General features: G+C 31.4%; 1 protein-coding gene across 1 annotated transcript; it reads right to left on the reverse strand.

Annotated features, from left to right (window-relative positions):
• Window positions 1–441: 441 nt before the first annotated feature.
• LOC122269420 (uncharacterized) lies at window positions 442–10525 on the reverse strand. Its single transcript, XM_043042446.3, has 4 exons — window positions 10303–10525; window positions 6258–6468; window positions 3824–3986; window positions 442–614 (listed from the first exon to the last, which is right to left on the reverse strand). Exons 1-4 carry the CDS (start codon window positions 10391–10393, stop codon window positions 528–530), a joined length of 552 nt encoding a protein of 183 aa, XP_042898380.1. The 5' UTR covers window positions 10394–10525; the 3' UTR covers window positions 442–527.
• Between the last annotated feature and the right edge of the window lie 7497 nt (window positions 10526–18022).

Below are 18022 nucleotides of genomic sequence, written 5' to 3' on the forward strand. Positions count from 1 at the left end.
ATCTATGTATATATTATTTGAGAACGATACATATTGAGATAAGATACATATTTTTTTTCTGTTTATTTACAAATATTTTTTCTTTGTGTTTTGATTTTCCTTCTCTAAAAAAAAAAAAGAGATTCTATTTTGTTTTCACTTGCATAAGAAAGAATATCAACATTTTTCTTTTTTAAATTTAATAAACCACAATAAAGAAGAAATATTTTTATGCAACTCTGAAGAAATCTCCAGTGTAACTAATGATAGTGTTGTTCTGCTAGCAGTCATTTGTTTCAAATAACAACGCTCCTATAGGTCGTTGCGTGCGCAAATTTGGATGTAAGTTTGAAATCTCAGTTTAGCACAAATTGTTAGCGTATATTTTTAAGTGTGTTTTCACTATTTAAAACTAATACACGTTTAATTTTTTTTTATATTGCTTGATTATAAACAAAAATAAACAACACATTATTACTTATTTTATTTTGATGTTTTTTGATGATACATTAAAAAATTCTTGGCTCTTTTAGCGAAATTTAATAATTTCAAACAATTTTCCCAGTTATTGAAATACAAATTAGTTCTTTCGCTTTTTCCTTCGTAACTATTCTCAATTCATATTTGAAATGACCCTGTAAGGGAAAAAAACAATTTTTAGAAAAGTCAATAGAATTTATTACTATGATTTTAATAACAAAATCCAAAAATTACTTAATTAACTACAGTGAGTGAGTTACTCCATTATTTACTGAGGCTTTTATTTTATTTTACCACCGACTTTGAAAAAGTGATCTTTATATTAACAATTAATTCCTTATGTAGCCGAACAAGGCATCGTCGTCATTTGAACTTTTCAATTGAATTTTTTTTTATTCATTTTTTTTATACAATTCAACTGCCGATCACTAAATACCGGGCTCCTTATTTAATATTCCCCTACGTAGCCATATAATTATGACCATGACCGCATAGACAATTGCTTTTAAATTAAAATTATCTCGTATTTACGTTACAAAAAGATAAAAAGTGCGGACACCTTTCATTTTCAGTTCGAAGGAATGAAGACTTTGACCCATGATTCGTCAGTGACTGATGACATAATCCATCTATCACTCAGGATATTTTTCGTCAACTCTGTGGTCGGTGCGAGCCGGGTGCGGAATTCGTTTCGACCAGCCAAAGCTGGTATTCGAATCCGAGTCACCTCGTTGGAAGGTGACCACTCTATCGCATGAGCCATTTTTATTATCCGTTTTACTATAGGTAGATGGTAACTAAGTTATACTTTGTTACATAATAAGTTTTATGTAAGACTGTGACCAGGCAACATCTCATTCGCATCTCATTTACATCTGGCGAGTCTGGGCACCTATTTTTGTTTGCTTGAAACATGTTGAATGTTATTTCCAATTTGTATATTTTGAAAGTTTTAACTCAAGTAATAAACCGCTTCAGCTTCTTCGGATTATCTATTTAACATATACTATTGGGTAGCATGCAAGCCGGAAAAAGTTTGTTAACTAATGATTTGAAATAAAAAACATAAAGTTGCCAACAAAAAATTCGTGTTTTATTCTTTCGAATGCTGATTCCCTTGTTAACGATATTTTTTCCTTCCCACCTCTCCATAACGCGTGGAAATGCATTTTACCCTGATTGCCTCTCGGCCACTTTGATTTTTCTTGTTCTGTTTTCCATCTTTTTTTCTCTCTCGTCTTCTGTAGTTTTTCTAGTTTTGTTTCACCTTCATTTTCTCTTTTTTTTTTCGTTGGCAACTTTTAATATTTGAAATCATTTTTGTTTTCTTTACTTTCTGGTAAGTCTTGAAAATGGGCGTCTATTTTTGAAACGCTTGAAATATGTCGACTGTTATTTTATATTTGTTTATTTTTAAAGCGAATGAAGTTTCCAATCAAGCAATATCTTACCGCTTCAGTTTTTTGGGATTATTTAATTAATGACTTATTACCCATTTGCAAAATGGACCTTGTTTTGGGTTTGATGGCGTTATTTGGAAATCATCACACTTTTGAACTGTGTTCAAGAGTAATAGTAAACAGTGCGAAAGTATCGTCATTGCATGCGTTTCTATGACGACCGCTGCTGTTTGATAATTTTTTTAGAATTCTCTTTTTCACTTTTAATTCTGTTATGCATTAAATTGGTGAGTTTATTTTTAAGATATGGGACCAGAGAGATCCCATAAATATTTCTTGATCAGTGAATAAAAGAAAATTTCATCATTTGAATGATATTTTTGCTTTTATTGTTTTAATTCAGAATCAGAAATTCTAACCTATAGTTCAAACTGGATCGTTTTCAATACTAATCCAGGTGAATATCACAAATAAAGAGGGTAAAAAAAATTAGATAACAATCATTTTGCCAATTGCGTCACAATTTTTTATCTTTCTTTTTTCTCTTGAAATTTTTTTTTCCTAGTATTCTGACTGAATTAATGCTAGAATAGTGGATCCTGAAATTTGAGTAGTATTTTAATTGTTTTTTTTTCGAGCATCGAGTTTTTTGTTGATAGTTTTCCTGCATTAGTAAAAAATTTCGAAAAAGATGACAAAGCTCATTTTTTTTTGTAATTCTATGAACTCAGTTTTGTGCTTTACAACGTCAGGACAATTTTTCCCAATTTTTACCTTTTTTCGAAGGGAGCATTACAAAATGGTATTATGTCAATAACATGAAAAGTAATGCCTATTATAGGTGTTGGCCAAGTTAGAGTTGGTAGTATTAACTGTTTCTCACATCGAAGTTATCGCCGTGGGAGAATATTTAGTCACATTAACAATTCTACTTTTTTGTTCTGCCTTTTCTAATCAAACTTAGGAGAATTTTTTTGATTGGTTAGGTTAACTAGAAAGAGATTCAGAAAAATTTTAATATACAATTTTTTTGAAAAAAATGCTATACCAGAACTCATTATGTTTTAAAACAATCGATTAGTCTATTATTTTGTCCTTTTTGGGAATGAAAAAGTTAATGAAAGAAATTTAATCTAAAAACTGCTGGGTTATTTTTTAAAAAAATCTTTTGCTTTGTGTTGCTAATTGCGATATGCCGTGATCACAAAAAGTCTCCGACTTTTTGAATTGAGGTTAGCTTATAATACACAACGTGAATGGAGCGGAGCCTCTTAACAGTTTCGGTTTCAATGTTAATGTTTGCCTCATAAGTGAGATTATTTTATTTTATTTTATAACCGTCGTTGAACAGCTGACCCTATTTCTGTGTTTACGACTACTAATGTTCACCTCCGTAGCCTTGTCATTTTGAACCCAATCCAGAAGACAAGGGAACTCCTGGATCAAATATTGGGAGAAATATGCCTTAATGGAGGACTTTTTGATGGAACTAACGCGCATTTGCGTTACATGGAGAGGAAAACCACGAGAACTCCCCACGGTTAGACTGACGGCAAGGGGACTCAAACCCATGATCCGTCTACCACTGAGGATATTTCACATCAGCACTGTGGTCGGTGCAAGCCGGATGCGGAATTCGTATAGACTAGTAATCGCCGGGATTGAACACTGATTCACCTCATTGGAAGGCGAACGCTTTATCCCCTGAGCCATCGCGGCTCCATAAGTAAGATTATCTCCGAATCAAGAGAAAAGGTTCAACCGGTTCTGTTACGTAACAAACTCTGCTTTGTGCATATTTGGGAAAGGGTAAGCTTCTTCGCACGCTTCAGAACCGGTTTTTGTTTACATTCAGAGCAAAGATGAGGCCTTTATGAGGAAAATATTTAGTTTTTGACTTTAAGATCTGGTAAGAGTTTGCTTAGCTAAGTCACAAAAAATAAATTTGACTAGTTGTCTATTACCCTTGCCAGTGCCTTTAAGATAGATCCAATCTCTGGTATTCTCACGGGCACATTATATCCTCTGTATCTGTTTGCCTTCACTGGACAACCGCATTTTTCATCTCCTGGAAAGAAAGGACACACAATCTCCATAGTATTCAAGTACTCGCAGTGCTCCGTAGAACTGAAAACAAAGAAACAACATAAGCTAAACATTAATCAACAAATAGAATAGGTATTATTCAATTTCTCACTACAAAAAAAGATTTACTACAATTTTTTAATTTTTAAATAAAACGCGTAGTACAAAACAGATCACACAAGCTTATATTTTTAACGTTTTTGAATTCTATCACATTCAACATGTCATTGAAAGCCTATAGTTCGTTCATCAGGAGTTGGCACTTGGCTCCGCCTTCATCACGTGGGATCCGACATTACTATTTCGCTATTTTTGGGAGAAGGATGTGACCAATCCTGAACAAGGTTGCTATTTGGCGATTATATGGATGGTGTTTTCTACACTAGGGAACGCTGCAAGCTCGATGCCGCCTAAATTTCCGGGTTACTGTTTCCGTTATATTTTAAAGCCATTTGGCATCGTTGTGCTTTGAGATTCTTGCAAACAATGTATTTGATTACTTATTACTTGTGTTTACAATGCTAACAATACTTGTGTTTACAATGCTAAAAGTGTTAACACTAACGTAAGATGGTGCGCAGCTTGCAACAAGAACAAACAGTAATAAACTTATGGAAAGAGGCCAAATGAAAACTGCCAAAAAAGCGAGTTATTCAAAATCTAGCGAGCTTGTCACCTTTTTTAATAATAAATAACAAAATAACTAAAACAAATTTTCACTCCAAACTCCCCAAAATTCAATAATAACATTAATATCTTATGAAATACGGCAGATTTGAGCTCAGAAATTATCTAATTTATTTCTTTTATTGAAAACAAAATTATCCGTTTGAAAACATCGCCTATTAGAATAACATGTAGTAAGCAGCTGCAAACTTTTTAACCGGAACTAGAGTAGGTGCCGAGCTCGAGATTGTTATTGTTTACATTTCTACTGAAAACACCATCCATAACAAAAATATTTACTTCGCAATATTTATGTCATTTTTTTAACTTTAAATATTTCATAAATTTGATGATATTTCTATCTTTTGAGTGAGTAGTTTGTCCTCTTTGAGACATTTTACTGCAATATATTTAATTAGCTCGAGTAACGAAAGACATAAAAGCAGATGAAAAAGCGAAGTGAGTGACTGAAGAAGAATCCACTGTTTGCGTTTGACGCGCATTAAGGGTTGTCTCAATTTCAAGAGAGGAGACGTTTTTTCTTCTTACTCTGATATAAATAAACTCTTCGTCCGAGGAGGTGGAGCCAAGTGCCAACTCCTGGTCAACGAACTATACTCGATATTTCGTACAAATAAGCTTTCAAAGGTAGCTTTTCACTTTTAGGAATGCATATTGATTAACGGTAGATGTTCATGTACCGATATAATTTTTAAACTTTACCACAATCGTTGATTCAGTCATCAAAAATTGAATTTCTAGAGTTTTTGAGCCTCATCTTCGCAATAAAACAACACTTACGAATAAAACATAAATGATATTTTTTTCAATTTCGCAATAAAACATCACTGAAGAATTTGCTGTTTATTGTGAAATTGATGCGACAAAACTCTTGCAATTAAACTCTTGTTTCAACGATTGTAGTGTAGTCTTAAAAATTACATTTTTACATAAGCATCCTTAAACTAATAAACATTCCTACAATTAGGAAAGCTAACTTTGGAAGCTTATTTGTTGATTAGGCTTTCAATTACATATTGAATGTAACAAGATTTAAGAATGTTAAAAGAAAAGCTTATGCTATTATTTATTTTGTACAACTAACAATGTAGACTTTTTAAAGCTTATTTGTGCAATATATGTCTAGATGTGGCTGTGTGGCGCAGTTGCTTTGTCGTCGGCCTTCTGAGCCCAAGTTTGCGGGTTCGATCCCCGGCCCAGACACCGGATTTTCGGGATGCAGAAAATCCTCAGCGGCCATGTCGTATGATTATGCGGCATGTAAAAGATCCCTGGAGTGCCTTATTGATTCTTGGTATTTCCGGCAAAATTAAATTGCTGGTGCACTTTAGCATCCAAATAGAGTCTCGGTGCTGCCATCTAGGGTGGCAGAAACTAGACGTCCAAATTAACATGACCAATGGTATCTCACCCATTATGGTGGTCCTGAAAGAGTGGATACCATCTCTGGAGAACCCACTAGGTCTGTTCATCGGCAGGACCGATTGTGCAGTTCATTGGAAATTTTAAAAAAAATTTCTAGATGTAAATATGACCAACGGTTGATAATTTTTTTTTAGTGCAATGTTAGTAATCTGTTCAATTTAATAGATCATTCGCAAAAATAAATATGAAACATTTGCTTACCAGGATCCGTAACCTCCAATACAAAGTATAGGAATATTAATTGTAAACCCGAACAGGCTGGTTACTTTATATAAGTTTGTTTTGATTACCGCTCCATCTGGAATGTCTTGATGGAGAGTTATATCAGCAGATATATTGATGATGTCACTCAGTGGAATAGGATGTGGATTTACAGATAGGTTAGAAAAGTTCGCAATTCCTTTTCCGTTACCTTAAATCAGAGAATAAATATCTAGTCATTTTCCTTTTAAAGTGTTCTCTAAACAGAATGCAAAAATATATGATAACAAAATATATTATATTCGAGTGGCCATTCAGCAATGACCACAATGGACTGAAATCAATATTTTCGTTATTTGAACTGACAAAAGAAATACACCTCTTGAAAACTCCTATCAAAACAAAGCTAACCGTTTCCCTGATCTTCGCGAATTAACTCGGGTATGCATATATTGTAAATATTTATTTTCCCGAGAAAACTCGAGCACAGCAGAATTAGTCCAAACTTTTTGTTTTATAACGTTTTTACTCAGCCAAAAAATAATACCAAGCAAAATAATAATAATAATAAATAGAGCCCGGATTTTGATAACCTAAAAAATCCCAATTAATGCCCTTAAAAAAAAAGTGCAAAAAATGCCCTTAAAATGTGCAAAAAATGCCCTTAAAATGTGCAAAAAATGCCCTTAAAAATGCAAAAATTGCGCTAAAAATGCCTTATGACATGACTTAAATAAAGTAAAAATATTGAACTAAAACAATGTTTTACTCTTTAAAATTATTATGAGTCATTTCAAAAAATATAAAGCAATGCAATACTTGTTCTACGTTCATTAAAGTTTGAAAAATATTTTTTATATCCAAAAATGACAAAAAAAAAGGAAAATATATTGACTCCAAAACATTTTCATTTTGTGTAGAAACTTTAATGAATATAACAACTTCCATCTCATAATATTACTAAATATCAGAATTACATTGGATTATTAAATTTTTTTTGATATTTTGAAATGTAAACGAGGGTCTCTTGTCTGAAAGTAAATTTTTATATCTGGAGAAGCTTCTTTCAACGTCTACTGATGTTATTGGTGCGTACTTGAAAAAAGACGGTCTCACTGGCAATTCTTCTTCAATTTGAAAAGATGTTGCTTCACCTGTTAATATCCTAGAGATTTTCTTCACTGTTTGGAAGCCAGTGTAATAATAAAAAATGATAAAAAAATAATAAAAATTGGAAAAAATTAACAAAAAATTTAAAAAATGTTTTAAAATGGAAAATAAGCCAAAAAATTTAATGAAAAATGCCCTATAAATCTAAAAAAATGCTCTAAAGGACAAAAAATGTCCAAAAATGCAAAAAATGCAAATGTCATCAATATCCGGGCCTTAATAATAAATAAATAAATTATCTGCTGTTATTGGAAGTTTGCCAAGTTTTGTCTGGGAGTTTTACTGTTGGATTGTGAGATTGCACACGTATTTTGTGCGATTGTATATACCAGAGGTGGCCAACCTGCGGCTCGCGAGCGACATACGGCTCTTTGAAGGATTATTTGCGGCTCTCGATAAATGTACCCGAGTTCCCTTTTAATTTTTGTGATATTATATTTTAAAAAGTTATTATCGTTCCGTATGTGTTTCGAAATGTCTTTTAAATTACTGAGGACAAATATGAAAGACTAAGTGTAACGTTGTTCAGTTCAAGGTGAGTTTTCCATTTCCAATATATTTGTAACACAAAAAGCATCTGGAGAATTAGAATTAATAAAGATGCAAGAAGATCAAGCTCTACAATTAAAATATAAGTCGACGTCGATTACTGAATTTTGGAAATTTGAACCAGAATCGAAGTATCCTGAAGTAAAAAAGGCTGATTGTAGAATTATTTCAATATTCGGAACAACGTACTTATGTGAATCATTTTATTCCACTTTAAAATTTGTGAAATCCAAAAAACCGATCAGTATTAACTAACTAGCATTTGAAAAAATTACTTAGAAGTGCTGTCACCAATTATTCACCAAATTTTGAAGAATTATCAAGGAAAATAAATGTGTTTGATTTTCAATACTTAAATTCAATATACATATTTTGTACTTTCGCTTATATGTTCTCAATAAATATAACTTATGTAAAAAAAAAAAATTTAAGACCTTTTTTGCATACCTTTTAAATACGTATTTAATTGCGGCTAAAAAAATGTTTTTTTCACTTAAAAACATAAAAATTTCCATTTGAAACTTGTGTATCATTTTTTTTTTGAGTTACTTGTTAATGAAATAGAAAAGTATGCTGATTTTTTGCATTTTTTTTCTTCAAAAAAGATTGGTATGGGAAGCATTTAAGCTTAAACAGAAGAACATGGCTGAAAACCTTGATTATTTAACCTTGAAAATCTTGACAAATTAGCATTCATATTTGCCCCTATAGCAAAATATGCCCCAATAAAGTTTCAGTTCATTTACTTTTAATTTAACAAAAACTTATGGTCTAGTGAAACCGTGGTGTAACTAGGCTGTTCGCGAACTACGAAGGAGGTTCGGGAATCTATAACTATTGGTATATTTTATTCAATTTATAAATTAATATTTTTTAATTAAAATTATTTTTTAAAAAAAATTTAATTTTTAAAACAAATAGTTAATAGATATCTATTTTTTTAATTATAATATGGATTATATTTTTTTTTAAAAATTTCGAATTTCTAATTAATTTTTATATTAGAATTTTTTTTTGTGAAATAGTAGGGGAGAGTGGGGTCAATTGTAACATTTTTTACTTAACTATTTTTAACTAACAAAAAATCCAATATATTATTAGTATTAATTGACAGACGAGTAAAGTAGACTATCCTCTACTAGTAAAAAAATAAATACCTTATTTTAAATGTTATTATATTAGTTATTAACAATTTTTGACAGTCGTGCACTTGTTACAATTGTCCCCACTTACGGGGTCAATTGTAACAGTTCATAAATTCAACTAAAACATAGTTAATTATACATATTATCATAGTTGTGATATGTTTTTTTTATTGATCAAAATAGTAGTGATTTTTTAGGAGTAACAATAATAATCAGCGGAGACCTAAAGGGTTAAACTTTTAACTTTAAGGGGTTAAAAATTTTAATTTATGCTGTGAAAGGTGACAAATAAAATAATGCACATGCAACATAATATAAATGATATAGGAAACTATTGGTGGTTCTTAAAGAGTTAAGTAATGGTTTGTAAACATAAGATTATTTATTTTCAGCTGTTACAATCGTCCCTTTACTTATTGTTACAATCGTCCCCAAGACGCTATTTCAGCTTCATTTGTTAAAAACATCGCTAGTTAATTAACAAAACTAATTCATTTTTATTGAAATGTTAATTAAGGTGTCCACTTACATATTCGGTTAATAATTTTTATTTGTTTAAACAAAATTATTTTGTTACAATATAATAATCTATTACCAAAAAAGTACTTAAATAGCGTGAAAATATCTTTTGTGATGTAACTCTTTCAAAAGTGCATAAAAATGGTTGCGAGCAGGGGTGTACATGTAGATTTATTAAATACACCTTGTGCGCCACCTAGGAACCAAATCTAGAACTCGACACTCGAAATTTTTTGCTCTGTTACAATCGTACCCTGTTACAATTGACCCCACTCTCCCCAACCCTATTTCCTTTTCAAAAATTTATTTAAATAAAAAAATAATAATTTTTAAATCGAACAAAACATATTACATACTTATCAATCTTTTTACGAACGAAAATTAGACACAAAAGTCAATCGAAAAAAGCTGGGATTTGAACCCGGTGCTTGCTGGAAGGCAAATAGTCTCACTATTACACCACGTATACACATCAGATAGATAATTTTTGTTAGTTAAAAGTAAATATTTTATAATAAGTGGCAAGGAAAAAATATGCGACTCCTAAAATGTTTCAGAAATTTGCTATAAACCCACGGATTTGTACCTTAAACTATATTACGAAATATAGCAAAGATGTATGGTTAAATGTTTATTTTAAATATTGTCATAATTTTACTTACTACAGTCTTGAAATTCAAAAACATCTGTGGCATCAGAGTTTTGACTTATAATTGCAATTAGAAATGCAATAGAATAAATAATCAAAGTCATTTTTAGTGATTTAATATTCTTTTAAATTTTAGATTCTTTCGTAAACACTTTTATAATATAAGCTATCAGTTTTCAACTTGTTTGTTTCTTTCAAGACGCAATTATTATAATTCAAAATGCAAAATCACTTTCATTGTTCTTTTGTATTTTATCTCGTCCCCTAAACCTGATAATACGATACATATCGAAATTGATATTGCTACAAAATTTTATCACAATCTCTAAATTTTTCAACTCTTCGGTTTTTGATCGTTTTCACTTTCACACTGCTGAAAACTACTCTCAACATTATATTTATATTTTATCTTTCATAGTGTGATTGATAATAAATGGAGTTTAATACTAAACCGGTGATTTGAGCTGTCGCCACTGATTTAAATTAGTTGATTCAGATGAAAATCCGTTGTTCCATTTCAATTTTAATCCGTAATTTTGACATAGTGTTTAAAATCAGTTATTTCGAATGAAATCCTTTGTCCCATTTTGATTTAAATCAGGGATTCTGACACATTGATTTGAACACTTAGTACAAATAAAATTTACTTCATTTTATAATCTCTATAATGAACGAAGCGTTTACTAATTCTAAACCAGAGATAGGCATTTTGTCATTCAGCATAATGAATGAGACTAATGAATAATTATTCAAAATCTTCTGAGTTATGAATAAAAATGTATTTGTTACTTAGAAATATTTTGTAATTATTCATTATTATTCCTTTAGTCTTCACTCCTTCTTCATTAGTCAAGAATAAATTTAAAATAAATAACTTCTTGAAATACTGTTCAACAGAAATGCAGTGCGCCAAGAAAAAATAATAATAATAATTAAAAACGGACCAACTTGAATATCTTTTGTTTCTAATGATCGGATCTTCACGTTCTAGGACTCAATCTTATGGGCTCTAGTGAGTGACCTCGTATTCGTTAAGTAATAAGTGCAAACAATATTTCAAGTTACGAAATTAGACACAAAAACGCACTTCCTCTGAATAAGCATTCCTTTTTTTCCCCATTAATTCAGATTTCTGACCCCTGAAATATAGAGAATAGCCGTAATCTGATAAATAAGGTCCCCAAAGTTTGGTCAGGAAAACGATCCAAAATTTAAACCCCTAAATGTTAATTTTACTTTCTGTGTATTTCGCTATACTTGGAGAAATTTTTGAGAGAATAAAATTTTTTTTGCATACAATTATAAAATTCGTTTATCCAAATATTTCTTTTTAAATGCCCACCTGAAGAATGACCTAGGTCATGCAGGCATCTGAAAGGCATATTTGTTGACCACTCTTTCAGGGGCACCATATTAGGTGGGCCAACGTTGCTCTCACAGTAAGGACAGATAGTACAGAAAATGAAAGAACATCCATGCCTCACCCGGGATTCGATCCCAGAACTTTTCTGATGCAAGGTCAGTTCCCTGACCCCTAAACAGGCCGGTCGGCGTTTATCCAAAGATAATTCAATGGGGGAGAAAAAAATTTTTAGTTAATATTTACTATTTTTTATCATTTTATTTAATAATAGTCGAAAAAAATTTTGATTGTAAGTTATAAAATTTTTTACATTATTTTAAAATAAGTAATTTTACATTGCAAATTACAAAATTTGAACGAAATCGGTTGAATAGTTCTAGAAAAATTGATTTTTAAAAAAGTCGTATATGGAAAAATTTTCCCCGACCAGCCCTTATTTAGGACATACGGGTAAATGATTATTAAAATCAAAAAAAATACAGAAAACAGTGTCGTATAATTCAAAAGTCGTATATTTCAAATTCGATTTCTGAAGAATTATTCAGCCGATTTCGCTCAAATTTTGTATTTACCATGTAAAATTTCTTACTTTAAAATGATGTAACAAATTGCATACCATACAATTCAAAACTTCACTGAGTCCCAGAACGTGAGGATCAAAAGTTATTAAGGGTTGTTCATTTATTTATTTATTTATTATTGTTGTTATTTTTTTGGCTCTCTGCATGCCGACTTCTGAAACAGACTGCAATTTTAATTGACTACAACTAAAAAGTACATAGTAATAAACTACTTGTAATCGTCATTACAATTATTCACAGTTACAAGAAACGAAAAAGGGTTTAGATTACATGTAATGGTAACAATACGCTATTACAGGTACTTTTGATTGCAAGTAATCGTGGCTACTTGAAATCATAACATACGATTACAAGCAACAATAATTACCACAAATCCTAATCCAAAATTGTAAGTAATCTTGAATACAATTATTAATTGTAGCCATAATTTCAACAAGTGATATTCACTGCATTGTAATTAGGATTGTAAGTTATTGATTACTTTTTATTACATCTAAATGAATAAACATATCAATTCCCTGAATAATCATGTCTATTGCTTGGTTCTCCAAAAGTACACTTAAACGTAAACATACATAAATGCATTGTATGAACGTAAATATATACCTACATTGCAACTACATGTACATGTATATACACATGTATATAAATACACACGTATATAAATGCACTCGTATGTATATATGTCTTTTTAAATATATACAAGAAGGTCACTCATACACATGTATTCTATACACGCTTGATGTAAATACGTACATGTATACCTAAGTGAGCTATATGTACAGTGCACAAAAAAGAAAGAAAAACAATACAAAGAAAGAAAAGAAAAACAACACCCTATAAAACTTTTAATATAATGACAGGATCTTTACGTACTAGGATTCTGTGTTTTAAAAATGTAACTTCAAATATTCTCATTAACTATTGCAAACGATATTTTGTCACGAAATCGGGCACAAAAACGTAATTTCTCTGAATAAACATCTTTTATTCCACTGATTTGGGTTCCTTACCCTTGAAATACTAAAGGGGAGTGGGGATTTTTGCACACAATTTTAAAATTCATTTACCCAAGGATGTTTCCATGCAAAAAATAACTTTTAATTATTATTTATTATTTTTGTTATTTTATTTCATAAGTAGAAAAAAATTTGAGTTTTAAGGTATACAAATTTTTGCATCATAATTATTGTATATTTTATTACTCTTTATGTAATTTTATATGGCAAAATTACAAATTTTAGCAAAATCGGTCTAATTGTTCCTGAACAGACGAATTTGAAGTACACAAACTATTTAATTTTATTTATTTATTTATTTATTTTTTATTACTATTTTTTTATTTATTTATTTTTTAAACTGAAAGATAATTTTCCAAATATATTTTCTCCTGTCCGACCTCGGTTATTATCTCTTAAACAATTGACGCACGTTCCGAACACAAGGGAGATTTTTTATTCCAAAAATATTTGGAATTACGCCAATCTCTCATGTGTCATGTGAAAATTCTTTTCCATGGTTCAAAAGATTTTTTTCTTCATTGGCCCTGAATCAGAATTTCTTTCAGCAACGTTTGAAAATATTTTTATTGATTTCACTGGCTTGAAAAACAACAGATATTAAACATTAAAATTAAGCAGTTTTTTTTTTTAATTGAGTCAAGAACTTGACTCTTTAATCTTTCGAGGTTTAGTTTTCTTTTTTTTTTTAGAGTTTGAGTCAGGAGCCTTTATAATCAAAAGCATGTTTTTGGCGAATCGGGACCCACTCCCCCCTTATCAGCAAGTATAAGCAAATTACAGTATAAGCACCCTCCTATACTTATGCAAGAAAGTCGCATCAGCTTTGTTTTTTGTTTTAACTTTGACTAACTATAGTAATCTTATTTCAGGATTGCATTCAAATATAAAATGTAATTTCTCTTAAAGCAAAATTTACGTTTAAGTTCGTTTAATAAAGTTTCTAGTAGACTACTTTTTAGGAATTTTTCGTGTTTTTCTTTCTGTTGTATAAATTCTTGACCCCTGATGAAACTCCTCGAAGATATTTTTTTCGAACTTTTTCCTTCCACAAATTTTTTATTATTTTTTTATTAAAAAATTTTCTGAGTTAACATTTTTTTCAAAAACTTTTTCGTTACTTTTTTGGCGTTTAAAGAATTTTTTGAAAGTACTGGAAATTTTAGCGTCTTTCATAAATATTGCTCATATCCCCCTCCCCCCTCCCTTGTCGGAAAAATAAACAAATAACAAACCGATGAACTTTCTCCTCCTTAAATACTTGCGAAATATTTAAGCCCCTACTTCTTAAAAAACTTGTTTAAAATTTATTTTAAGTTCAAGAATTTTAAAGCATCACTATTGCATTAAAATGGACTTAAAATAGTAAATCTTTCCAAGGCGATAAAAAAAAATTAATAAACGTTCATTGAAGGGAAGAAAAAAACTTTTTTCGAACTCTTGTAAAGCTATGAATATTGATAAACATATCACTTATTTTCAGATTCGGATACCTGCAAGTGACGTCAGCGTAGGTAAATCATGGCATTTGTCGCTTCAAATACAATTTACAGGTATCAGATACAGTTAACAGTATTGAATGTAGTTTAAATCAGATTTAATTGGATACCGTTTACAGGTATCCAATTAAATCTGATTTAAATCACAGGGTTAAGTATAATCACTATAAACTATACAGCATCCGTGTGAGAACTTTTTTTTTAGAAAATCGTTCATTTAAAAATCAAAATTTTTATTTTCCTTTTAAACCTTAATTTGTAATCAAGCTAAATATAGGTTGTATAAAATCTTTGTACCGAAAATAATATTAAATAAATATTTTGTGAGCTATTTAACGGATGAAATCTACATTTAAAATTTGTATTTATATATTTTTCCCAGAACTTGTTTCCTATATTTTATATTTTTTTTATAATTTTATTTTATAACCGTCGTTGAACAGCCGACCCAATTTTACGGGTTTACGACTACTAATGTTCAACTTCGTAGCCTTGTAATTTTGAACCCAATCCAGAAGGCAAGGGAACTCCTGGATCGAGCATTGGGAGAAATTTTACCTTCGTGAAGGACTTTTTGATGGAGCTAACCCTCATTTGCGTTACATGGAGAGGAGAACCACGAGAACCTCCCACGGTTAGCCGGACGGCAAGGGTACTCTAACCCATGATCCGTCTACCACTGAGGATATTTCAAGTCAACACTGTGGTTGGTGCAAGCCGGATGCGGAATTCGTATCGACTGGGATTCGAAACCTGTTCGCCTCATTGGAAGGTGAACGCTCTATATCCTGAGCCACCGCGGCTCTTGTTTCCTATATGTGAAAGTTTTGTTATGGCTACTACCTAAAAACCCATCATACACCGTAAAGCTACAGTTTGTCTACGGTAAGAACTCCCCCCGTCATAAAATCTGAGACCATCTGCTGCTATGGAAATAAGAATAGCGCATTTCAGGGAGGGTAACTTCTCTTCACTCTACGGCGAACACAACAGACCGAAAAAAAAACTCCCTTTCTCTCGCCGACCTTTAGCCAAAACATGTTCTACGCAGTGACCCCAGACTAAAACTTGGAATAGTAATACCTCGTTACCATAGTCACCACCATGGGTCCAGACGAATGGCTAGGGGAGTTCTCACTTTAGACAAACTATAGTGGAGTGCGATGAGCAGATATGTGTGGATACAGAGGGTAGAATTTTAATCGAGTAATATAACCAATTGATTGCGCAAAATAAATAAATAAATAAAAACTAGAGGATATATAAGATATGTTTATAAGAAATCTAAATACGTAAGTTAAATTTTTTGTTTGAGTTCGACGCAGATCAATTACATACAACTATTTTTATATCAAATTATTTGAAACAATTTAAAAATAAATCTTAATGGTTCGAAAGAGTGACCTCTAATATGCTAATCAATTAGTACAGACGATATATTACGTTGCAAAACAAAACATGAAAAATTACTTTCTCTGAATAAACATACCGTTTTTTTCCTAACGGATTCAAAATTCTGATCCCCCAATCAAAATGGGTAACCGCAATCTGGGAAATGGGGTCTCTATAGTTTGGACAGAAGAGCGATCCAAAATTTGAACTCTTTAAAATGCTAACTTTACTTTTTGCGTATTTCTCCATAGCTCGAGAACTTTCTAAGCCAACTGAAAAGTTTTTGCACACAATTATAAAATATGTTTATCCAAAGATAATTCTAAAGATTAATCACAGTTAGCAAATAGTAAATATTTAACAGTAAAATATTAAACAGCGCAACTTTTAATAAATATTTATTATTTTTTATTATTTTATTTAATAATAATCCAAAATATTTTGAATTGTTAGGTATCCAATTTTTTACCTCATTTTAAAAATTTTTATTTTACATGGCAAAATACAAAGTTTGAGCATAAATGGTCGAATAGTTCTTCAGAAATTGAAGTTTAAAATGTACGTTCAGTCGGATTTGCCAGGTTAGAATACTACGAGTGATACGAATTCTGCTCCTGGCTCGCACTGATCACAGTGCTGACGTTAACTGACCTCAGTGGTAGACGTTAGAATCCCATTGCCGTGAGGCTAACCATGGAAAGTATTCGAGGTTTTCCTCTCTATGTAACGCTAATGCGGGTTTGTTCACTCAAAAAGTCCGTCACGAAGGCCAGTTTGTCACAATGCTTGATCCAGGAAATACCTTGTCTTCTGGGTTGGATGACTCAAAATTACGCGGTTGCCGTCAACTCAGAATTGGGACTGCTGTTCAATGCATGTTATAAAATAAAATTATGAAGTAATTTTATTAGCCAAGAACCACGGTGGTTCAGGGGACTGAGGGATCACCTCCCATTGAGGAGATTCGGGTTGAATCCCAGGGATCACTGACTGATACGAATTCTGCTCCCAGTCCGCCCCGAGCTCAGTGCTGATGTGAAATGTCTTCAGTGGAAGACGGATCCTGAGTTAGAATCCTGTTGACATGGGACTAACCGTGGAAGGTTTTCTTCTCCATGTAACGCAAAGGCTGGTTAGTTCCATCAAAACGTCCTTCAAGAAGACTAGTTTGTCCCAATGCTTGATCCAGGAGTTCCCTTGTCTTCTGGATTGGGTTAAAAAGTACAAGGCTGCGTAGTTGAACGTTAGTAGTTGTATTAAACCCAAAAATTTTAGTTTTTCAAAGTCAAAATTTGAGACTTGCATCTTTATGGCTAACTTTTCTTTAATATAACATTAAATTTGGGTAATTACACCCGAATCACCCTGATAATTATAAAATAGCGCAATGAAACATTTTTTCAATTCTTCCTCTAGGATGAGGAGCATGTGGTCTAAATTTAAGATTTTAATTTTGGCAAAAACGGGTGATCAAAAACAACTAGAATAATTACCCTGATAATTACAAAACATCGAAATGAAACTTATTTTAGTTTTTCTCATTATAGCATAATGAACGCACTGGTTCGAACTTGTAGCTTTTATCGTGGTAAAAACGATTTTTTTTTTTTTTTTTTTTTTATAATCCCTCTCTGTTTTTGCCTGCAAGCAAACAGGTTTTCATATTTTCAAGGTGCTAGTATAGTAATTATGCTTGTGTTTGTACGTCGAATAATTGGGCACTAAATTCAATTACAAACAAAGCTTACACATTTTCCCTTGCTGTGTAAATAAAAAAAATATTTAAATAAAATATCATATCCCATTTTAAAACATTTTTTAGTTCATTTTTGTGGATCATAGCTTCGATTTTTGATAGTTTGGGGCATATTGGGTGCAG

This window comes from Parasteatoda tepidariorum, chromosome 8, assembly GCF_982258835.1.
Source record: "Parasteatoda tepidariorum strain Cologne lab strain chromosome 8, Ptep-v5.0, whole genome shotgun sequence".
Lineage (NCBI taxonomy): Eukaryota > Metazoa > Arthropoda > Arachnida > Araneae > Theridiidae > Parasteatoda > Parasteatoda tepidariorum.

What these genes read in the sequence shown, in the direction of transcription:
- LOC122269420 (XM_043042446.3), bottom strand. Translation starts at nt 10,393, where the DNA reads ATGACTTTGATTATTTATTCTATTGCATTTCTAATTGCAATTATAAGT. An exon ending in TTTTGAATTTCAAGACTGTA is followed by an intron (nt 6,469 to 10,302) that starts GTAAGTAAAATT and finishes CTCTGATTTAAG; the next exon opens with GTAACGGAAAAGGAATTGCG. An exon ending in ATTGGAGGTTACGGATCCTG is followed by an intron (nt 3,987 to 6,257) that starts GTAAGCAAATGT and finishes CTTTGTTTTCAG; the next exon opens with TTCTACGGAGCACTGCGAGT.